The sequence below is a fragment of the Phyllopteryx taeniolatus genome, chromosome 17, assembly GCF_024500385.1.
Source record: "Phyllopteryx taeniolatus isolate TA_2022b chromosome 17, UOR_Ptae_1.2, whole genome shotgun sequence".
NCBI classification, from domain to species: Eukaryota; Metazoa; Chordata; class Actinopteri; order Syngnathiformes; family Syngnathidae; genus Phyllopteryx; species Phyllopteryx taeniolatus.
The window spans coordinates 22,398,179-22,418,913 of NC_084518.1; the positions used below are offsets into that span (position 1 = coordinate 22,398,179).

At 41.4% G+C, this 20,735-nt stretch overlaps 1 protein-coding gene across 6 annotated transcripts in view; it reads right to left on the bottom strand.

The window, feature by feature from the left end:
• sptbn2 (spectrin, beta, non-erythrocytic 2) overlaps nucleotides 1-18,822 on the bottom strand; it is a 41,847-nt gene extending 23,025 nt beyond the window's left edge. Inside the window, exons 1-3 of one of the 6 annotated variants that reach the window (XM_061751240.1) lie at nucleotides 18,322-18,821; nucleotides 10,286-10,481; nucleotides 4,847-4,960 (exon numbers count right to left, since the gene is read on the bottom strand). In XM_061751240.1, the coding sequence (XP_061607224.1) occupies nucleotides 4,847-4,960; nucleotides 10,286-10,442 (271 nt within the window). In that variant the 5' untranslated portion in view covers nucleotides 10,443-10,481; nucleotides 18,322-18,821. Of the gene's footprint in view, nucleotides 1-4,846; nucleotides 5,225-10,285; nucleotides 10,482-18,321 lie in introns of those variants that run through there. The other 5 variants (XM_061751235.1, XM_061751236.1, XM_061751238.1 and 2 more) reach the window with 5 other exon arrangements.
• Between the last annotated feature and the right edge of the window lie 1,913 nt (nucleotides 18,823-20,735).

Genomic DNA, 20,735 nt, shown 5'->3' on the forward strand with positions numbered 1-20,735 from the left:
GGGAGAGCAGAGGTGGATTATTGTGACACATATCGGCATCTGCCTTTTTTAAAAATCCGTCAGCCGATAAGAGATCAACATAAAACTCTGTAAACGTCAGGGAACTAATTATTTCTTTCTTTATTCAGTTAACTTTATAAGCGATGCTGCTGACCCTGAGAACACTTCTCCTGCACTTTTTGTCTCTGTTTTAGCTTTTAATAAAGATAGGTAAAAGATTAACATTTCAGTTAAATATATATTTACTGTAGAACACTTAAGGGAACTATTTATTTGTTGAAGTTTTCCTTTAACTTTGAGATGTTGCTGAGCCTTGGGAGCTGCCTGCACTTTTTTTTTTTTTTTTTTTTTTAAACAAAGATGTCTCTTGTCTAAGATAAAAATAAATAAATAAAAAATTAACATGTTGCAAATCTAAAAAAAAGTTAAGTGTTCGAGTTTGAATTACTCAAAATATTGACACCAATATTTGCCCTTTTACAGCAAATAAATATTGGCTCCAAATATCGGTTATCAGCCACCACGACTACTAATAATCAGTATCGTTATCGGCCCTGTAAAAACCATATCGGTCTATCTCTAGTTGAAAGCACACATAACCGTACACTGATTTTGATTTATTACATGTGGCAGTGAGCAATGATTTATTGCTTTAGTTCTCAGCATTTACCATTTTCAAATTGTGCTAAAGCTTCGTGCCGTGGCCAAGTACAAGCAGTTAGTCTAATACTGTGTTCCTCATTCAATGATGAATTAGTGTCTGGTTGACCAACAAAAGATAAAGAAGAGCATACATGAGGGGAGAAAAAGAAAAAGAAGCATTCTTTGAACTCTCACCCCTGAAAATGGGTTCAATACATGGATCACTGCATAGTCAACGAATCCAGCATCACACTGATGTGATGCATGACACTGCACTTTGGATCAGTGTCGTCACTAAGGGCAAGAAGTGACCCCGTCTGAAAATAGCTTACCATAGTAAGCATTTCACACGATGGGAAGTGGAGTACAGTCCACCTGACTGATATGGTCAAACATGCCGGACTATTGTGATAAGCGATCACAAAAAGATACTAGAGAAATGGTTGGTCACAAAAGTTCTGATGAGTAATCTTTTTTCAGTTTTTCCCTGATGAGTTTTCTTCTCTCACCATTCCTGGTTCTCAGTTTTGGGATGAAACGCCCTTGATCCCATAAACTTCTGACATCCCATCTCAGCCTGAGTTTGCATAATGATTGATTCTGGTCACCATGTCCTCAGAAAGAATGGGTAAACAAAAGTCTGCTTTAATCTGCTTCGATGACCTTCTCTTGGTCATTCCTTCAGAAGATTATGGTGGAGGAACGAGGAAATCCGTGGGAGCATGACTTTTGTCTTAACGTTGCAGCTCAGTCATTTGAGGGAAACCAGATGCCTGCTATTTTAATGAACAAAGGATACACACCACCAAAAATCTTTTCACCCTTACAGTTTTATAGTCCGCTTTCGAAATTACACTTCAGGAGGTGATTTCCTGACTGCCAAGTAAGATCACAGAGTAGTCATTCACCATTCGTCATGACAAACAGATGGGTGGTGCTATTACAATTTGGGAGTGGCCGGTTCTATTGGTGAACTAATGAAGTGAATGTGAAAATAAATTCCTGTAATCCAGAGCCTCAACAACATTTAATGGGATCTTTGACCCATGCTCCAACCCTCTACAAAATGTTGTGCCAATCATATTTTTTATTTTGTATAATCCAGCTAACTGTGATCTGTCATTTTAATACCTGTGTCACAAAATGACAGCCGTGGAGAAAAAGAAAAAGGCAGTGATGGCCTTTGTAATAGTTTTTTAGGTTTTTTTTTTTTTTTTTAAACACAACACTGTACAGCTCCAGAGACACATGATTAGCAACAACCCAATCATTGGTTTTTAACTAAAACTTTGAATGTGTGTGCAAACTGCAAAATGGCACATACAGATGCAGAAGTCTTCATATTGCCCTTGCTATGAAAGCGGAACTGCCTTTGTTAATAGAAGTAGGGCTGTGGTAAAACTGCCACCTTGCAACATGAAGTATGTACTCTTTTTTTTTTTTTTTTTCCACTTATAACCGTTTGAGGTCAGATGTAAAGCACAGCAAAGCAACACGCTTCTTTTTCATCAACTGAAATGAGGCTCACAGACGAATAAGACCCAGACATCTGTTCAGGAAGCCTCCTTTTTTCCCCCTTTTGTGAAGACAGTGAAGGTATCAATGTATGATTCAGGTCATGCTTCTCTGCCATCTGCAGCTGCAGTTGATAATGTGCAAGTGTGGGGAGAAAGGGACTGGCCAAGGCCGATCCCATGGGAGAGGAGACAAACAGGGACCTCTAAGCCACAACATCTGGACAGAAAACAGAAGTGAAATGTCAACAAAACAGTAATTGTCCCTCAACCTCCAAAATGGACACTGTCTTGTGACACACTTCCAAGAGCAAACTGTTCAATGTTGGTCTAACTGTACAAACAAAAACGGAATTTTTATTTTGTTTGTGTGCTCGTGTGTGTTTCTATGGCTGCTGAACTCTCACAAAGTTAAACGTGACTCTTCAATACAGCTGCAGGGCACTTGAGTAAGAGCTTTCGATATATGAAGTTACAACACTCAGTTCGCAGTCAACTGCTAGGTTTGAAACTTAACCTTCGAAGTATCCACACAAAAACCGCTGCAGAAGACAATTGAAAGCTTTTACGGTGAAAAACTATATAATATAAATGAGTACCAAAGTAAAAGGTACACTTAAGTGGTATGGTCTCAGTCCACTCACTGAGTTGTTTCAACATCTGTTTATTTTGTGTGGTTTATGAGCAGCTACTTAAGTATTTTAAAACAATCATGCTGGGTAGCAAATTAGGGCACACTATAGGAAAGTCAGTAACGTCCACAGTAGTTAACCCAGTGGGTAAAGGGAGGTAGAACCAAAAAAAATAAAAAACATTGAAATTGATTACACTGAGACTACAAACTAAACAGTGAGTGTGCGTAATCAAATATTTTTCTTCAGAATTAAATTTAACTACGTGGCTCACCCTTTCATTACAGCTATCTACTTTAACTGTGGTTAATGAGTTACTTTCCTTATCCTTCAGATATTATGTGCCACAGAGTCAACTCTTGCTTTATCTGCTTTTGACTTAGAACCTATTTGTGCTCAAATTAATTTTACATTGGAAAACAAGTGTAACCATTTCCTTTTTATGACAGTCTTTCATAATATATATAGCCACATTATCAGGACCTAAAATGAGTTTAAGACTTTGGTCAAATATTTTGATGTTCCTCTACTTAAGTTCATGACTATTTGGTAGTACAGTCATATTTAACCACCAATGATGAATACATGATTTATCTAAAAATAATTGTTAATCCGGCGGCACGGTGGACGACTGGTTAGCACCTCGTTCTCGCAGTTCTGAGGACCAGGGTTCAAATCCCGGCCCCTTGCCTGCGTGGGTTTTCTCCGGGCACTCCAGTTTCCTCCCACATCCCAAAAACATGCATGGTCGGTTGATTGAAGACTCTAAGTTGCCCTTAGGCGTGCATGTGTGCGCGAATGTTTTTTTGTTTATATGTGCCCTGCGATTGGCTGGCGACCAGTTCAGGGTGTACCACGCCTCTCGCCTGAAGATTGCTGGGATAGGCTCCAGCACGCCCGCGACCCTAGTGAGGATAAGCAGAACGAATGACTGAATGAATGTTAATCCAAGACAGGAAACATTGGGAAACGTGTGTGTCCAAAACAACGTTAGGAATGCTTCCATTTGCATGATGTGTTGAGGCCCAGACACTGAACTATGTACATCTGCAAATCTAGCCTACATCATGATTCAACACAGGGATGAAGGAGTGACACCAAGAATGAGCCTCAAGTGCAGTCAAACTTGAAATACAAGGAAGAGTTACTAATAAGACATGTGACTATCGGTGTATATTTACAGTTCTGTTCATAATGCATCCATGTACAGCCTGTCCTTAACAACAAGACTTGTTTTCGTGTCGCATGGATATTTACAAATCCTGTCAATGGATCTGTGACTGTCTAAAAATCTCTAACTTTCTGATTATAGTACTTGATTAAATAAAATATTTTCTTTTCTTTGCAATGATATACACGTTTGTTCTTGGTCGTGTAAAACCCTTTTTAATTGAATCCTACATTCGTTAAGGTACTTATACCTGTTAATGTTATTTTGCAGCAACAACCTCTATATTGTTGGACTATAGCTGAGCAATGTCAAACGTGACGAGTCGAGTAGATTTACCCCAAACACCGCCCACTGAAAGAAAGGATAAGACAACGAACGCTCCTTTTAAGAGATCCACCGATGAAGGGCGGAAGTTTGCAAACACAGATCTTTATGCATACTACCGTCACAAAGCCAGTTGCATGCAGTGTAACGTGAACACATAGACGACTATGAATACCCTGAGGCCTGTGACGAAAGTGTCCACTCTAATGCAAGAATGCTGAATGTTGTAAAAATAAAAAATAAAAGCTTTGACACAAGAAAAAAATAATGCGCTCCCACTACCCCCTTTCTGCTCTTAATAAAGTTAGGAGTACAAACCTAAAATATATTTTGGCTTCGTGCAAGCACTGTGCATTTGTACAATGTGTGCAGGGCATAGACAGAGCCATGCATTGTCATAAGCTCAGGACAGGTGGCCTAGTAATCAGGTCCCACACTGTTGCCCTGCTTTAGACTGAGCGGAAGCCTAACGTGTGTTTCTGAGAGCTTTCATTGATTGGCACAAATCCTTTCTAAAAAGTTTTTCTCTCGAAGTTAAATTAGCAGGTTGTAAGAACTCTTACCTTGCAGCTGTTTAAACCTTCCTTCCAGGATATTGGAGTATTGCACCTGATTAACAAATGCTGCAGGAGACAAGCAGGGCTCCCTGTCTCTGTGGTCCCATTCCATGGCCTTTTCTATGGATTTCCCTCCAAAATATTCCTCTTAGATGTAGTATGAATGTGGGCTCTCCAGCATATCACAGCAAAAGGAAAACCTTCCCACTTTAAGACTGCATCAAATCCTTTCAACAGCTTTAGAGATGATCAACCTTTCGGATATCCAGAACGTCTTGGTTGATAATTTCCTCTAAATCATCACAACATGTTGAATCAGTAAGGCAATAGACGTGCTTGCAAAAAGTTGTAATCCTCTGCCTTGTCCAATGAAAATGCAAGGGGGGGGGGGGGGGGGGGGGGGGCGCGTCTTTTAAAAAAAAAAAAAAAACATTAACCAAACTGAAGAACAATATGGTCTCTGTTTTACCGCCTCGTGGGAATCATTTCACCACAGTTGTAGAGGTTAAAAAAAAAAAAAGGTTGCAATATCTTGTGGTTAGAGCAAAGGAACACTGAACATTCCTCCCAACAAACTCTTCCTCCTCACATTTGCTGGAGCAGTGCGCTGAAGAGAAGGCTAACAGGCTGTGGTCGGATTGCTGTGTAAACAAAGCCTGCTGTGCCCTCCTCAGCTCATTTGCATAAGGTGTGCTTCTGAAGGAGGAGCTTCCAAAGAACAGTGGACAGAAGAGGGGAAGGGGGAGGTGTGGAGGTGGACTAAACCATTATGAGTGCGTTGCATGGTGTAACCGGAGGCAGATTACTCACGGCCACCCTAATTCCATCGAGCAAAGGGGTGTAGTCTGCCAAGAAGGCACAATCACGAAAGTGTGTTCTTATCCGGTGTCTAGCTGTACACTTCCTTCCCTCCTTCCTCTATCATTTTCTAAGACATGTATTCTTCCTTTTTTGTGTTCCTTGGGGCAATGTGAGACGAGGGAAGTTGTTGAGGGGTCTCAGCAACACAATAAGATAGCCCTACAAGCCCGAGTATTAAATTATGTCTTTCTTTCAGGAAGCTTATTAAGCAGGATTAGAAGTGGAGTGGTGTTATCGTTGTAAAACAATTACAGATCAAGCTTTATTTACTCATTTGATGTTTTGTTAGATACGACAGATATACAACCCCAATTCCACTGAAGTTGGGACGTGTTGTTAAACGTCAATAAAAACAGAATACAATGATTTGCAAATCATGTGCGACCTATATTTAATTGAATACACTACAAAGACAAGATATTTAATGTTCAAACTGATGAACTTGATTGTTTCTAGCAAATAATCATTAACTTAGAATTTTATGGCTGTAACAGGTTCCAAAAAAGCTGGGACAGGGTCATGTTTACCACTGTGTTACATCACCTTTTCTTTGAACAACATTCAATAAACGTTTGGGAACTGAGGACATTAATTGTTGAAGCTTTGTAGGTGGAATTCTTTTCCGATGTACAGCTTCAGGTGTTCAACAGTCCGGGGTCTCCGTTGTCGTATTTTACGCTTCATAATGCGCAAGACATTTTCAATGGGAGACGGGTCTTGACTGCAGGCAAGCCAGTCTAGTACCCGCACTCTTTTACTACGAAGCCACGCTGTTGTAACACACGCAGAATGTGGTTTGGCATTGTCTTGCTGAAATAAGTAGGGGCGTCCAGGAAAAAGACGCTGCTTGGATGGCAGCATATGTTTCTCCAAAACCTGTATGTACCTTTCAGCATTAATGGTGCCTTCACAGATGTGTAAGTTACCCATGCCATGGGCACTAACACAGCCCCATACCATCACAGATGCTGGCTTTTGAACTTTGCGTCCATAACAGTCCGGATGGTTCTTTTTGATCTCTGGAGGAGACGCCGTCTGTTTCCAAAAATAATTTGAAATGTGGACTCGTCGGAACAGAACACCTTTCCACTTTGCATCAGTCCATCTTAGATGAGCCCGTCGGGCCCAAAGAAGCCGGCGGCGTTTCTGTGTGTTGTTGATAAATGGCTTTTGCTTTGCATAGTAGAGTTTCAAGTTGCACTTACGGATGTAGCGCCGAACTGTATTTACTGACATTGGTTTTCGGAAGTTTTCCTGAGCCCATGCGGTGATATCCTTTACACAATGATGTCGGTTTTTGATGCAGGGCCGCCTGAGGGATCGAAGGTCACGGGCATTCAATGTTGGTTTTCGGCCTCGCCATTTACATGCAGTGATTTCTCCAGATTCTCTGAACCTTTTGATGATATCATGGACCGTAGATGATAAAATACAATTACATTAAATTCCTTGCAATTGTACATTGAGGAACATTGTCCTTAAACTCTTCGACTATTTTCTCGCGCACTTGTTCACAAAGAGGTGAACCTCGCCCCATCTTTGCTTGTGAATGACTGAGCAATTCAGGGAAGCAATCATGGAACCCACCTGTTCCCAATGAGCCTGTTCACCTGTGGGATGTTCCAAAAAGGTGTTTGATGAGCATTCCACAACTTTCTCCGTCTTTTTTGCCACCTGTCCCACCTATTTTGGAATGTGTTGCAGCCATAAAATTCCAAGTTAATGATTATTTGCTAAAAACAATCAAGTTGATCAGTTTGAACATTAACTATCTTGTCTTTGTAGTGTATTCAATTAAATATAGGTTGAACATGATTGCAAATCATTGTATTCTGTTTTTATTTATGCATAACACAACATCCCAACTTCATTGGAATTGGGGTTATAGAAATAGTACATTGTGTGTCTTTGTGCCTTTCAGTTTTACATCACTGTCATTTACTTATTGGAAATCATATAATGCACATTTATTACTCTCAGTCCAGTAATGACTATGATTTAAAATGGTGACAAACTGTCAGGAAAAAATAATAATAATAAATTAAAAAAAAAAAAAAAAACAAGCAATGATGCGTGCTTACATGTGCAAATAATTATACAAGTCTATAAAGAGCGTGAGGATTTCGGGTCACGGCCTTTTCTCATTTGGTGGCCTTTGGTCTGGTCAGGGGGCAGAGTTAAAACAGACTGTTTGTTTTTTCGATCCATGTCCTGATGAGCAAGGAGCATCTGGTTTGTTCTCATTAGGAAATGAACTGCCCAGGGTCTTATGTGACTGTTTGTTTACGGTGGGATGGGGTGGGGTGGTTGTACTGGACTAATGAGATCCAACGAGAACATGCTTCTTCCTGATAGAGGCAATGAACAGAGAATAGAGAACGCAGTGTGTTAAGCACTAGCGAGAGGTGGGAGCTGAGCAAAAGAGAACTAATAACAATCCATGATTGCAATGGTCTGGTGAATTAACATACACTACACAGGACAAGGGAGAGTAAGACGTGAGTGCAGGAGGAGGGAATGAGCTGTTCCATGAAATGTCAGTATTATCCACAGCAAAGCACTGCATCTTGAGAGAAGTGAGTGTGCACAAACAAGCAAAACACACTGCTAATACTCCCAGAAGAAAGTACTGTATAGTTGATTTCTCATGAGACCTCAAAATCACTCAACATGGTATTTATGGCAAACTTCAAAGACGAACACGGCAGAGGCTCGAGAAAGAAACAAGCAACTTCTGTACAGTTTGGAATAGTATAAAAGCTATGAAGCAGGAAAGGATCCATTGATAATACTGGTATGAATGCCAGAGAAATGTGTAAGTGTACACAGGATGCAGGTCTTGTAAGTTGTAAAAGGTGGGCGGCACATTGCCCAGGGTGGAATATTTACTGCAGCATGTCAAAGAATGTGTACATCAAGCCTGTACTTGTCCAGCCATGATAGTATCACAGGTATTCATGTTGGAGTGCACACTTTTTGGGTGTTATTCAGGCAGGTGACAAAAAGCTGAGTAGAACAGGCCTCGACCTTCCTCTGATAATATGCCAGCTATGATATAATAATGGCTTGGTGTCAAGATAGATGGCTATGTCATGAGATGGATATGTTTTATGGGGGTATGAGGAAAGGAATCTCCTTGGACCTGTATATTAACATTAAAAGTCTTATTTTACACATTGTTTAACAACAATTGGACTCACATATCATCAACACCTTTGTTAGAGTTTGAGTGAAGTGTGTTATTCTGGGTGTTCCTGCCTCTTGCTCTGCTCTGCTGGGTTTTCCTCAATACTGCAAATTGTTATAGCTGAACAGCAAGACAGGTTCACAAACCTGGCCAAGATGGATTTTCAAATGCACTGACCAAGCTTGGAAGTACCTCAAGAATCAAAGCAGATATGGTTGTGTTCAGCATCTCACAATCTTCATTTAAAATGCATTTTTCTCCAGCCAAAAATATTGCGTATGCATAATGTGCTTTTCAAACAACATTAAATGGCTGATTTCAGTGAACAGGCATTTTGTGTCTAATCAGTTTGAGACTCCACACTGGAAGAAGAAGAAGGAAAAGTCTGTTGTTACCACCTCACTCTCTCTCTTTCTGTGTATTGCTATGCAGTGTATTGAAAGTTCAGGTCTCTGACATGGTCCTCATTTGTATCTATTTCTACCTTGCCCTATAATAACCAAACTGCATCTCTTGGACCACAAGGAATTGAATTGCATTAGTACCTAACTAGAAGGCCTAATTAGATGTGTTCCGATTACTATTAGTCTTTGATATTTCCTTTCAATGTAATTTTTGTAGTTCTTTGAAGCTTGATTTCGAACATTTCTAACTGCCGAATACCAAAAGCTAGTCACAATAGTTTGCAAGGGTACATTTGCACAACAATGACCCATTACAAACAAAGTTTTACATACTGAATGTCTGTTCACATTCACCTGCAAAAGCATCAGAAAATGTTATATGCATGCCAAGCCAATAGTTGGACACGTAATAAACTCTACACTACACTAGACTGCAATGCTGGTCTTGTTTAAATAAACAGCCTGAATGATTTTTTTCAAAATCTACTCTCAGTTAAAAATGGTCTCACATAAACTACCGCAAAGTCTAACATCTAGCGGCCTCTCAGAGCTGTTTAACGTTTAAGTGAGACTGAACCCACCTAATCGTTGAAGCAAATCATTAAGGAGAACACTTAAGCCATGCTCAGAGGCAGACTTCACATACACCCCGAGTGATCCAATCACAAGTGGACAACCCTAGCTAAAGGTACACTCTGGATCACATAATTGTTAGTCAGGGTGAAAGCAAAGGTGGATGATAAAAGGTCACCTAATCAGCAGCCCGATCAGAGACCATTAGTTAAAGATGGATTGCAGTCTATCTCTAGACTGAAGTGGGTAGGAAGATAAAGTCAGGACTGAGGATGTGATCTGGCCAGTCAAGGCAGAATCCCCTTTGCATCTTGGACAATGAACTGTAATGCCACCCAAAAAGCTCTTATTGCTATTTTTTGGTCGAAAGTGATAAATAGACTAAATTCGAATCCGTTACATTGGTGAGGTAAACCATACCTGCAAGAGCTTTGATGCGCGAGCGCTCGAAGAGGCGCGCAGAACTATTTTCGTTGTCCCATTCGGTCTCTGCGGCCAAGTCCCAGCGGTTGTTGATGTCATTGTACTGCTGCTGGATCTCCAAGCTGTCAAAGTCTGTGGGCGAGATGGTGCTCATGGTGTCCAGGCGTCCGGACAGGAGGAAAACTCATCCAACCTAAAGTCAGAAAAGACAAAGTCAGTGCATACTGGGGATATTGTACAAAAAGCTGACAGCTGCACGGCTTTATATTCCACATCAGATAGGAGGTTTCACTGTACAACTAGCTGTCAACGCTTATGTAATGAGATATTAGGCATTTGCTTTTTGAGACAGAAGCCAGTGTGCTGGCGCCTATTTCAGGTAACTCTGGGCGAGAGGTGGGGTACAGCCTGAACTGGTCGCCAGCCAGTTGCAGGGCACATATAGACAAACAGTCATTCACACTTACATTCACACCTACGGGCAATTTAAGGTCTTCAATTAACCTAACATGCACGCTTTTATGAATGTGGGAGGAAACCGGAGTGCCCGGAGAAAACCCACGCAGGCACAGGGAGAACATCAACTCCACACAGGCGAGGCCGGATTTGAACACAGGTCCCCGGAACTGTCAATCCTATTTGTTCCAACAACAACTTGAGCACAAATGAATTGATAATGCCAACAAATGTTGAGTGTATAGTATCCATTCTCTGTACCACTTCTCCTCACTAGGGTCACAGGTGTGCTGCAGCGTATCACAGCTAATTTTGAGTGAGAGGCGGGCTACACCCTAAACTGGTGTTAAGCCAATCGCAGTTACTGTAGTACTACTGTAAATTATACCTTTTAAATCAATGTATAGTATTACAGACACAAAAGGAGTATGAACACACAAATCTAATCCTTGGGTGTAAAATACCCAATGGGGAATCTGCAAAGGATTAAACCCCACTATTTACGAGCATTGGCCAGATTAATGTCCTGATGAGCCAGTTCACCAATTACAGTTTTTTGAGTCTGCATTATGGTCATATATGATTTAAAACAAAGTAATCAAAATCATCTCTAACAAAGCATGACTTTTAAATGGGAAATGGTCCATCATCCTTTGGTTTGTTGTCTTGACAGCAAGAGATGAGCATAGAAACAGCAGTCCACTACGGCCATTAATTATATACCATGTCCATTTATTATATACAGCTTGTGTTCTTGGCCCCATTTTAAGACCAGAAAACACACCATATAGACCCTCCCACAATTGCATTATTAAGCATGCCAGAAATAAATGCACATCCATGAGCATGGCATTTGACACTGAAAGTAAACCTACTAAGTCAAGTCAAAATAAGCTACACACATTCTAGCTATTACATTTTTTTTTTTTTTTTTTTTAAATACAAATAAAAAAAATCAAACAAAAGCTTGAAAATCCTATTAGCAGGAGATTAAGGAGTGGCTGGGAATAGGAACTAAAGGCAGGGATTAGTGAAGAAGACAGAACACAGCCTCCACATTTACCCCCCTCAACATTTCACATCACATTCAACTGAGCACACGACTGACGTAAAATGTGCTGTGTTGAAAATACTCCCACTAAACTCTGGGTCACAAATACATCATTAATAGGGAACAATTTCACTACAGCAACCAAACTGTGAACAATAAGCATCACTAATATGGACTGCAATATTGTTCCACTGAACACAATAGTCAAGCCTGTAAGGTTGACACACATTGAGAATTTGAGCCCCAATGGCTCTAAGAAATGACCCAGATGTAAAAAGGTGAAAGTAAGCACTAAAAAAAAGGACTGTATCTCACACTTTATCAGAGTGGCCAAGTCATTGCAAATGTATCCGTGGGTGTGGTCAAGGGTGGGTGGGGGCAGAAATGGCAAGGAGGTGACGGGTGTCTGGCAGAGAAGCAGGGCAATCCTCTTCTTGTTCCAAGTATGAAGGGTCGTTGTTCAGTGTCTGTGTTAATCTCTCCTCAATGGATCAGACAAACAATCCCCCTGACCTACTATGATACAACCTATTGCTCATCCTCACACAAACACACTTAGTGGCAAGAAACCACACAGAAGCTGGGGTGACCTACTACACTTACCGCCGCCGCCGCCGCCACCACCACCACCACCACAATCAGTATGACCACACACTGCCTGGAAATGAAACAGTTAATCCACCCACTCAGCATGAAATCATATACTGTACTGGAGTCTATCAGGCTTTGGCACAATGTGGGTCGGCTCAGCACTTTGAATCACACCAGCCTCCATGGTGCAAACAAGAACAAGAAGATAGTAGCAACTACATCTGTTATGGGTAACCAGGCAGGATCCTCGTGAGGACAATATTTTTTTCTAAATAACCTTCTGGAGGTATCAGATGCACAGCCTAAAGCTAGTCCACAACAAAGCCCATTCGCATAGAGAACAGAAAAGGAATGGATGGTCAGACAGACAGCTGCTGAGTACAAAGAGAGGACATAAAAAGGGTTCCGTGAAAAGCAAACCCCTTTGAGGCATAATCAACAAATTAAAAACAAAATGAATATAATAATGACACAAATAAATGTGCTTTGGTCATTTTCAGCAAAAAAACAAATGCTAAGAACACTTGCTGCTGCTCCTTAAAATACAATGTGGAATAGACACATTTTAATTGACGTCTTATTATTTCGAACAGATCTGATGCACTAAGTGAGAACATTAACTTATTCACTGCCATTGACGGCTGTTGAATTCAAATATCCATGTTAACACGGAGGCCTGGCAATGCTAAGAGGGGGGTCTGTCTGCAAAAAGGAAGTGGGGCATCCGGCGGTGCCTCGGGGCTAAACCTCATCCTCCGACCTGACAAACGCGTGTCAGCCTATTGTGCAGCTGCGCAAACTGAACACCGAGAAGAGCCAGCGGCGTGACGGAGAGCGCCACCATTCTTTCGGTCGCCCCTCTTTGTCACCCCTCCTTCTCGTCGTCCTCTTTGTGAGCCCATTCTCCTCGCCCAGCTGGACTGTTTGTCAATGCGACCACGTTAATCAGGAGCAGAGTAAATGAGAAATTGAGCCTAGAATCGGTCGCCTGCAGGGAATTACATGGTCTGTGTACATTAGCCAGCCACACAGACACTGTCCAACAGTGGAATATAGATATTACTGGGTAGACACACACAAAATACACTACAAAGAAACCTGACAGGTTCTTTGTTGAAAAGAAATGGGCAGCAGGTAACAATATAATAATTGGAAGAGTGTAGAATGAAAATTCCGTCGTTAACGTAGCTACCATTCGATATCATGTCAGTGTAGTGCATGTGAGAAACAAAGCAATTACATTTGAAATGTCTTATCAATATCAGCCCATATATAAGCCTTGTCACATCAGACTATAAACGGTGCATTATGCAGCATTTTATTTCCTATCGTAGCAACTAGTCCTAACAACCAATTCCAAAAGGTAGTTTTGGTGTGAAAACAACACCACACCCAAGGTTAAATGGCAGCATCATGGTTTTGGGATTCTTTTGCTTCAGTGGGAACTGGGGCGGGAGTAAAAATGGAGGGAACAATTTACTGTTGAAAAAAAAATTTATAAAATAAACAAGCAGTAAACTGTGGCCCGAAACCTTTAGTGTTTGCCAGAACGCTTAAGTAAGACAGGAATTTCATCTTTCACCTTGTAAACGAGCCAAAGCAACAGAGGCATGGTTTCGCCAGAAGGAAACTAAAGTCCTGGAAAGAGTCCTGAATGCTATATGCTCGTCGCTCACCAAAGTAATAGTTTATGGTGTGCTAATTTACGACACAATCTAATTTGTTGGTCTAACGGTTTTTTGTTTTTTTTCCCCAATTGAATAGTAAAGTTTTGAAATGAGAAATGCCATTTTCAGAGTGTCGGGTATGCATATGTCTGTGTGTTTACTTTTTACAATAACTGTTTCATCAATAAACCTGACAATTGTTTGGAATTGATTGTTGATTAAGTGTGAGGTAATTGGGGCAAACTGGAGTGTACCACTTAGCTTGACTGATTTAGTCTCAACGAGTTTGTGGTCTTAAGACAGCAACATGACTTCAGCTGTGGGAAGTTGAGCTCCATCCACGGTACGACTCCTTCAGGCAGCAATCTTATGCTCAATGGTATTGACACAGGAATTCAAGCCATTTAGACAGATGATGCAACCCCAAATTTTGTCAAATGCCTATCCAAGATTTCCATATAAGCGAAGTTTGCAATCCATTCGTAATAACTGGTGTGGATGTCATATGATATTGTGTGTTATGTGTTAAAGGAGCAGTCTAAAATCCGGCTTCCACTCATTTCTTCAACATAAAAGCTCTGTACTTTTATTGTAAAAGGTTAACGTCGGCTTCATCGGCAGCACCCTCCCATACGACTGTACTGTAAGTGGATAACTAAACTTCATATTTCATTTAAACGAAGTAAGGGTACACAGAGAGTTTAAATACACATTTGTAGTCTCTCTGCAAACACAACAAAGGTCTCCCTAAAACTAAAAAGCCAGTGCCAAAAAATGGCCCCATACAATGAAGTAGTCAGCAAAGAGCTGGGACAGTTGTTCGGGCCTTTCCTGTTTGTAGCGATGAAGCTGCCAGGGGCATGTAAGTATCAGAGGCCCCACCGCAGGCTGCTGATCCCAGTCTAAATGCATTGCTGAATAGGACAGCAGGCTCTTTTGTTGACCTGTAGCATCACATTCATCAAACAGTCAAGCCACCGTGCCCTCCGCACGCAGAGACAGACATGTCACTTTGATTCAGCAAAGCAGCTTTTTATACAGAATAATGGCAAACATGAGTTTCTATTTTCCATCAGTGAAATCACGCGGCACAAAAAGGGAATGTGACAAAAGTGTGACGACGAGGGCAATGAGGGTTTTGCAAAACCTGTTCAGCTCAAGACCTAAATTTGAATATACCCAAACCAGGGCTTAAAAGGATTCAGCCCTTCACTGGGAGTCATGACGGTTTAATCAATATACTGTCACTTCAAATATATTGGAGAAAACAGAATGGTCCCACTCAATATCATACTGAGGTACTGATGAGCCAACAATTACCCTTCTACTGGGTGAATGTCATGTTACTGTGCAACAATATAATGAGTAACCTATTGTTTGACTAAATTATGTCTGTCTCTAAAACACTCACTTCAAGGACGACACCATTCAGTATAGTGGTCGTGAATTTCTTTAAAGGGTGTACACACATGCTTTCTTAGCATATGAATAGCATTGGAAACAAATGACTAACCATGCATGCAAGTTATTTTTGTATAGTAAGGCCCAGTGGACATACAACACAGGTTGTCTCCCATCTTGAAGCAAACATAAGCGAAGGCTTTTCTTGACTTTTGTCTGTTTCCTCTATGCTTATAGCTTGTCGATTGCAAAGAGTATAATGCTCTAAGCTACTTTATTTATCAAGCATTCTTGCCAAATGGCTTTTTGATGTTGCAATAAATTCACGTCAGCTTTGTTCTTTAATGTCTATATTATGGCAATACATTGGAGGGGGATTGGGTCGTGGGGATGAACCCACTTTCGGATGTGGGTCTTGACCTGAAAATGTTTGGGAAACTCTGCTTTTTGGACACCCAAGAATTGGCCATTAATTATTCATGACTACAGTATTTTGTTGTATCACACTATTCCGGCCAGATATCCAGAGGCCCATTGTTAATTATTTAACACAGTACATGTGGCCATCTAATAATATCCAACTAATCCTGCCTCAAGACAATTCCCTCAATAGCATTGATTTACTGTACTGTGTGGGAAAGTGGATATGTGGCCTTCTAGTGGCACTGTTCCATTCTTACTGAAAGGGGGCATGATAGGAAATTTTGCATTGTATTGTAATTGTAAAAATAAAGGATGACGCGCTGTGGCGACCCCTAACGGGACAAGCCGAAAGGAAAAGAAGAAGAAGATTGTAATTGTAAAAATAATAATTTAACAACTTGGCTGAAATCAAACCTACAAAAACATGTACTTTTCATATAGTAAAGCTAACATGTTAAAAGATGTGAAAGGATAACTGAATTGACACACTTGCAGAAGGTATCAGAAATACATTGAGTTGGTCTAGATTCTATAATCAGGCAGAACGTCGCGGTAGTGGATAGCACCTCTGCCTCACAGTTGAGAGATCTGTGTACAGTTTCCAGGCGCTCTCCTTGTTAGGGTTTTGGGGGGGTTTTCGAGATAATGCGGCTTCCTCCCACATTCCAAACACATGCATGTTTGGTTAATTGAAGCTCTAAGCTGCCCATTGGTGTGAATGATCGTTTGTATATTATATGTGCTCTACTATTTACTAGGGGGGTATGTACAATACACCACTTCTCACCCAAAGTCAGCTGGGATAGGGTGCAGTTACTCACCCCTCTAATGAGGACAAGAAGTATAGAAATGGATGGCTAGTGTCCATAGTTGCTAGGTTAGGGGGCAGAGGTCTGAATACCAATCAATCATGCAATAAATGTAAAATTTTATCAAACACATAACATTGCTATGGCCATCTCTGGACCCAGTGACTAATAATAACACGGAAGTCACGGTGCAAGCCCTTATGGGAGGGGAGAGAGGAGAAAAAAAAAAAAAAAAAAAAAAAAAAAAAGATCACAGTGACAATCCATAACATGACTCATAAGTAATGCAGAGAAATGGTGATGGTATATGTTTTCCATGTATGGGACAATTTTCTGTCAAAAAGGGGAAGCGGCGACACAGGATGGAAAAGGGACAAGGAAATGAACCAGACAAGTTTTCTCTTCACCCCATGACTGGCAGTGATGTATTTGATCAAGCTTGCAACAAAACACAGACCAGTTATAATATGTGTACGGGGAGCTATATTGATAACCACAGGCATACAATATTAAAGACTATTCCCTTATGCAGACACCGTAATGGTCAGGGCAAGAAAAGCAACTAAAAGTCCTCAATATGCACACACATATTGAGCAAGCATGTCCAACTGCCTTTCATTAATACTACCCAATTTAAAACAGGATGATAGGTTGTTTATTATTGTGTATGTTATATTTTCAGTGGGTTAGTTGGCATACAATATGGTTTAATACAGCGATTCCCAACCAGATGCTGTGAGGGATCATCACGTGTGACACAGGAAATTGTCCAATTTCACTTGATTGGTCCAAAAATGTCATTATGAATTTACTACATATAATGTATCTTTGTTCAACTATCTACGCCAGCTCCGTACAGTGACTGGCAGATCAATTCAATGCTTTTCCACTAGATGGCAGACATAGATAATTGACCTGTGCATCCACTTTTTGTGATATTTTTGCTTGATGGCGTGCCATGAGATTTGTTTCTAATTCAAAATGTGATGAATCAAGGTTAGGAAACGCTGGTTTAATGCAAATGATTGTTTTCAATCATCAGTAGCACGCTCATCTTATGGCTGATGCATTCCAACCGTAACTCTTTGTTTTGTAGGCCATGCAGCATAAATCTGTGCCATTCCTAATATAACAGCTGACGGTACAGACAGCGTGGCAATGTGTACATGGAGACAAAATAAAACCAGAAAATAGACGACAAAGAGTACGCTAGCACGCAGGTAAACGTTGCTTTAGTGCCTCGTACTACAGCGCCACGTTGCGGACGTGAACGCACCACCATGAAGTTCGAATGTGGCAGGCTTTGACATGGATTCAAACAAAGGCAAAACAGACAGACGTCCTGATTGATGGCTCCTACTAACTACACACAAACGCACTCCTCGGCCAAGCAGCTAATATATGAGCAACAGATGAGCCAGTGTGATAAATAATAATTTAGCCATCATCGTGTACAGTAAACCCATTGGCGACGACACACTGAAGCTGTCTGTTGGCATGGGATGCTAATAGCGGCTGTGAGCTAACAGCAGTCACCTGAATCATATCAGACGCTCCTCTCTCATTAGCTACGTTATTAGGGGGTTAGCCATAAAGCCAGATGGAGATGGAAGAAAAAAGGGCAAAGGTGCCTACCTCTTGTTTTGTCCTCTGTCTGGCGGCTGATATTTTATTGTGCACTATCGCTTAAATATGGAATCAAAACGTACTTCTCTCGCGTTCAATCGACGCGTGCCACTCCGCAAACGTTAACGGTTTAAAAAAATATATATATTTAAAAACGTTCAAAAATAATCCCAGATGACGCTAATGTCTCTCCGTTACATCCGCATCATCGAAAAATAAGACATTTTCCTCCGCATTTACTAACAATTCGCCGTATAACAAAAGCAGCAAAACAAAAAAAGGCCCTTTCGGAATCTAGTAGAAACACAAGAAAAGGGTCCGCCTGGGGAACAGAACTGATGAGGGGCAGGTACCAGGCGGATATCCGCAGCAGCTCGTGGCCGAGCATCCGACGCTCCGCTCGGCTCGAACCTCACTCACGCTCCCGCTGCTGCCTGCACTCCCCGTACAGCAGCCCGAAAGAAGAAAAGGTGTACGGGGTGCTGCTGCTGGTGGTCGGCGTGTGCGTGCGTGCGTGCGTGGAGGGGGTGGGTGTGCGCTTGCTGACCCTTCCTGGTCACATGCGAAGCAGTGTGCACAGATTCGGTGGTCTTCCTGCACTACGAACCGACGAATCATAAGAGAAGCCCAATATGGTGCTGTCCCTGGTGCTAAAAGGAAAAGCCTGGTACCATCGAGTTTTGGGTTCAGATTATTAATTTGTTTGGGTTGTAGTACAAACCCTAATTAATTCATTAATTGATATAGGAATTTGTGTAAATCACAAATAAAAACAGAATACAGTGATTTGCAAATCCTTTTCAACCTATATTCCATTGAATACACTACAAAGACAAGATATTTAATTTTCAAACTGATGAACATTTTCAAAAAACACCTGTTTGGAACATTCCACAGGTGAATAGGTTAACTGGAAACAGGTAAGTGGCATGATTGGGTTTAAAAGGAGCAGCCATGAAAGGCTCAGTTGTTTGCAAGAAAGGATAGCTAGGATTTTAGGCCCGATATTACTGCCCCGATTAGCTATCGCAGCCGATTTCCCAGATCGGGCCGACATATTTTGTCGGGAATGACAAAATTTCTTGAAGTGTGACATAATCCACGACCAACGATTTGGCCCTACGATAGCCCTACGACGCCAAAATGAAAAGTCTAGCATGTTTGATTTTTTGGGGGGATATCTTCCGTGTAGTGTGACATATCAACGACAACTCTCCGACAGCGCACCTGGACATCGACCAATAGGATTGCGTATTGTGATGGGCGCTTGGCACCCTGTTCTTGCCGTTGACAAAATACTGTGTCGCCGTTGTCAACATTTATTCGCAAAAAAACAATCTTTAACAAAGCTTTAGAGCATGATTCAACAGAACGCCGGCATGTTTACATAAAACCGTTAGTGCTAGCACTAGCTTGCTAGGTTACATAACATTTTATTGCCTGCTTGCGAGCCGTATCGTATTAACAGTACGTGAACATACCTCAAGCGATCCTTGATGAACGTCCTCTCCCGAGCACCGGTGACGACCACCACTCGTTTTTCCTCATTTTGTTCTTTTTTTCCACCCACACAATATATTGGCGCGGCGGCAACGGTATCGAGTATCCGGTCACGTTGACCGGTGTCACGTTTTCTGTTTCCGCCTCTCCGACAGTGTTTGATTTGACACGATAAAGCCCAGTGATCGTAAAAGACGCGATGCGATGGTATCGGAATACGTCGTGTAGTGTTGCCACTGTCTGACCGAGATATGGCAAGATTTTATTCCAGTAGTCTGGCATAGTGCAATTGGGGAAGGCCAAATTTGTCTTGTAGTCTGATCCAACTGCATGACTAAATACTCTCAACAATTTAAGAATGTTTCTCAATGTACAATTGCAAGGAATTGAGGGATTTCATCATCTGTCCATAATATCATCAAAAGATCCCGAGAATCTGTAGAAATGTCTGCACTTAAGCAGCAAGGCTGAAAACCAACATGAATTGCCCGTGACCTTTGACCCCTCAGACAGTACATTAAAAGCTGGCATCATAGTGTAAAGCAGGGGTGTCAAACTCATTATAGTTCAGGGGCCACATAAAGCCTAATTTGATGTCAAAGAAGTAAGACCACTGCAATATTACCATACCTGATATAATAATAAATACGTTTTCCCTTTGTTTGAATGCAAAACAAATCAAATACATGAGGAAAACCTTTATCCATCCATCCATTTTCTGAGCCGCTTCTCCTCACTAGGGTCGCGGGCGTGCTGGAGCCTATCCCAGCTGTCATCGGGCAGGAGGCGGGGTACACCCTGAACCGGTTGCCAGCCAATCGCAGGGCACATAGAAACAAACAACCATTCGCACACACAGTCATGCCGACGGGCAATTTAGAGTCTCCAATGAATGCATGTTTTTGGGATGTGGGAGGAAACCG